Source organism: Pollachius pollachius (assembly GCF_949987615.1).
Source record: "Pollachius pollachius genome assembly, chromosome: 1".
Lineage (NCBI taxonomy): Eukaryota > Metazoa > Chordata > Actinopteri > Gadiformes > Gadidae > Pollachius > Pollachius pollachius.
In genome coordinates, this window is record NC_136934.1 from 10798287 (window position 1) to 10800975 (window position 2689).

Below are 2689 nucleotides of genomic sequence, written 5' to 3' on the forward strand. Positions count from 1 at the left end.
AGCAAGAGGAGAGGCAAGGGACCTTGGATAAATGTCTTGTAACATCCAGCCACACAAAGAGGCCTCCTGAGAAAATTACAAGGCACGGTTGTGTGTGTGACTGTGTGTGTGTGTGTGTGTGTGTGTGTGTGTGTGTGTGTGTGTGTGTGTGTGTGTGTGTGTGTGTGTGTACACGTACAAATACACAACCCCTCCTACACAGAGGATGTAGGGGGTGTGGCCAGGCTGGACTGTATAAGGGCTGTGAGAAGCATAGAGCAGAAATCCAAACCTCCAAAACACACCTGCAGTCCACCACTACCACACAGGTGAGTGACTTTCTCTCTGGTTTACATCCATGTCATCTCTTAAACACAGGTATATGTCAGATACCTGTGTTATATTGTCCTCAGTATTTGGAAGTATAGTTAAAGGGTTTTGTGTGTTTGTGTTCTGTTCAGACTTTTTTCCTCCAGCTGCTTGGCCAGACCAGTTTAGCTGATACAATGGCAGGTGAGTAGACACATAGGAAATGTTTGTGCTATGAAAGTATTTCCTTGCCCTTTCGAGGTTGTGTTGGGGCAGGGGGATTGACCATGGGTGACCTGCCTTTGAACCTGATTAGAATGAACTCTGCCACACAGCAACACAAATAGAGAAGTTCATTTTTCTTGGTAGATGGAAGCTTCCAGCAGGAGTTCCTCACCACGCACAACACCTACCGGCAGATGCACCAGAGCCCCCCGCTGACACTGAGCACAGACCTCAACAAGTCAGCACAGAGTTGGGCCAATCACCTGCTGGACACTGGGATCATGAAACACAGCAGTACCAGCGATGGAGAGAACATATATTGCATGTCCAGCTCTGCACCGATCAACCTGACAGGTAGAGTTAGGGTTAGTGTATCGACTCTGGGTTGTTCTAAAAGACTGAATTCTCTTCAAACACTGGGGTCCACATTTAGTTGTTTCTTTGCTTCAGGGAAGGAGGCTGTTGAAAGCTGGTACGGAGAGGTGAAGGATTACGACTACAACAGCCCTGGGTTCAAAGGCAACACAGGTAATCCCGATGCTTCACTGTAAAGAAAACAAATATACCAGCCCCACGTGGTCAATTATCTGTGGTATCAGGGTAGCATGGTATTGCAGAAATCGTGGCAGGGATTCAAACCCCTGGCTCACGTCAAGGTGACCCATGTTCACCCCTCACCTGTTGGTTCCCCCTCCCAGGCCACTTCACCCAGGTAGTGTGGAAGGAGACTACGGAGGTGGGCGTGGGTCTGGCTACAGACGGCAAGAGGGTGTTTGTGGTGGCTCAGTACAGACCTGCTGGTAACATGAACACCACTGCATACTTTGAAAGAAACGTACTTCCACAAGGTAACACAATAACACACACACACTTCTCAATTCCTAACTGCTAACTCTGTAGACGAGCACTGCTAACGGAACAGGCTTTAAATATATTGACGACGATCTGTGCGCTATTTGCATGCTCTTGCATAGTTTCAGTTCTCTTTGCATTGGTGGGTCTGCAAACACGGCTCACCGTTGTTTTAACTGTTACTTTCCAGTGTAAAGGATGTGCAATTTTCAGCTGGCGGGGGAGGCTACAGCGGAACAGACAGCAATGGAGGAAAAGAAAACTGCACACTGCTGTAAACCCCTGCAAGGAAAAAACGCCTGTATTAGAACCATTGTATTGGTACCATGCTGCAGAACCCTGACAATTAAAAATGAAACCGTTTATCTGCAATAAAGAATGCTACATAAATAATTGTAGTTTGTATTTTTATTCTTTATGCGTTAATATACAGAAGTTATATATATATATATATATATATATATATATATATGTGTGACTGCATACAAATGTGTCCACAGACAGGGTGACGAATGTATCACTTAGTAAGCATTATTGGCCCTTAACACTAATATTCAGAAACAACACTGCCTCAAAAGGCTATTGGCTTAAGCAACACCAGTAGAGGCATATACTTTTCCCTGAACTTTTAAACTTTGCAAACAAAGTCTGTAAAAACATAACTATATATTTGGGTGGCATTCAGTCCAATGCTTAAAATATATCTGTGGCATTCAGTAGGCCAATGCTTTGGTAATGTGAATAAGTATGACCAAGTGTTTCTTTCAATAGATATAACTTTATCAATCCCCTGTAGGAGAAATGTGTAATGTTTGTCCTTATAAAACAATAATGGTAAAAAAATAAAAACAAAACATGACGGTAACTAAGTAAGTCAAACCGTCCAATCTGAAGGCTCTACTTAACCACTCCCCCTACTCACTTCCACCAATGCAAAGCGAACAGAACTGAGTAGGGGAGGGCGTAGCCTAACTACTTTGTGAAAGACCCATAGAAACGCAACGCAAATTCACTGTGAACATTTATGAGGCTTTAATAAAATCCCGGACGATTTTGAAATTCCGCCACACATTTGTGTGTCAAAAAGAAGGCATGTCCGGGCGTAGAACTATAGTTTTCCAAAGTTGAACTACAACAAGTGCTCTTCGATCCATGCGTTATTGTCCCATTGATTTTGATCGCCATCAGTGAGAATCACTTAGGTCGGACTGGGCCAACGGGAATATTTTAGGCCACTTGAATCCCCATTCCAATGTGAAAAAAAAAGAGTCTAAATTTATGTTGATGCTGAAATTAACTGCCCCCGGTAGTCTTTCTTAAATGT

General features: G+C 43.5%; 1 protein-coding gene across 1 annotated transcript; it reads left to right on the plus strand.

Moving 5' to 3' along the window:
- The first annotated feature begins 277 nt into the window (after positions 1-277).
- Positions 278-1730, plus strand: LOC307090473 (Golgi-associated plant pathogenesis-related protein 1-like). Its single transcript, XM_079757137.1, has 6 exons — positions 278-308; positions 441-492; positions 658-867; positions 964-1041; positions 1212-1361; positions 1556-1730. The coding sequence occupies exons 2-6, from the start codon at positions 486-488 to the stop codon at positions 1558-1560; spliced, it is 450 nt and encodes a 149-aa protein (XP_079613263.1). The 5' UTR covers positions 278-308; positions 441-485; the 3' UTR covers positions 1561-1730.
- Positions 1731-2689: the final 959 nt, after the last annotated feature.

Excerpts from the sequence above, each read along its gene's own strand:
- LOC307090473 (XM_079757137.1), top strand. Across the intron at positions 868-963 it reads TGCACCGATCAACCTGACAG|GGAAGGAGGCTGTTGAAAGC; the intron begins GTAGAGTTAGGG and ends TCTTTGCTTCAG. Across the intron at positions 1,042-1,211 it reads TGGGTTCAAAGGCAACACAG|GCCACTTCACCCAGGTAGTG; the intron begins GTAATCCCGATG and ends TCCCCCTCCCAG.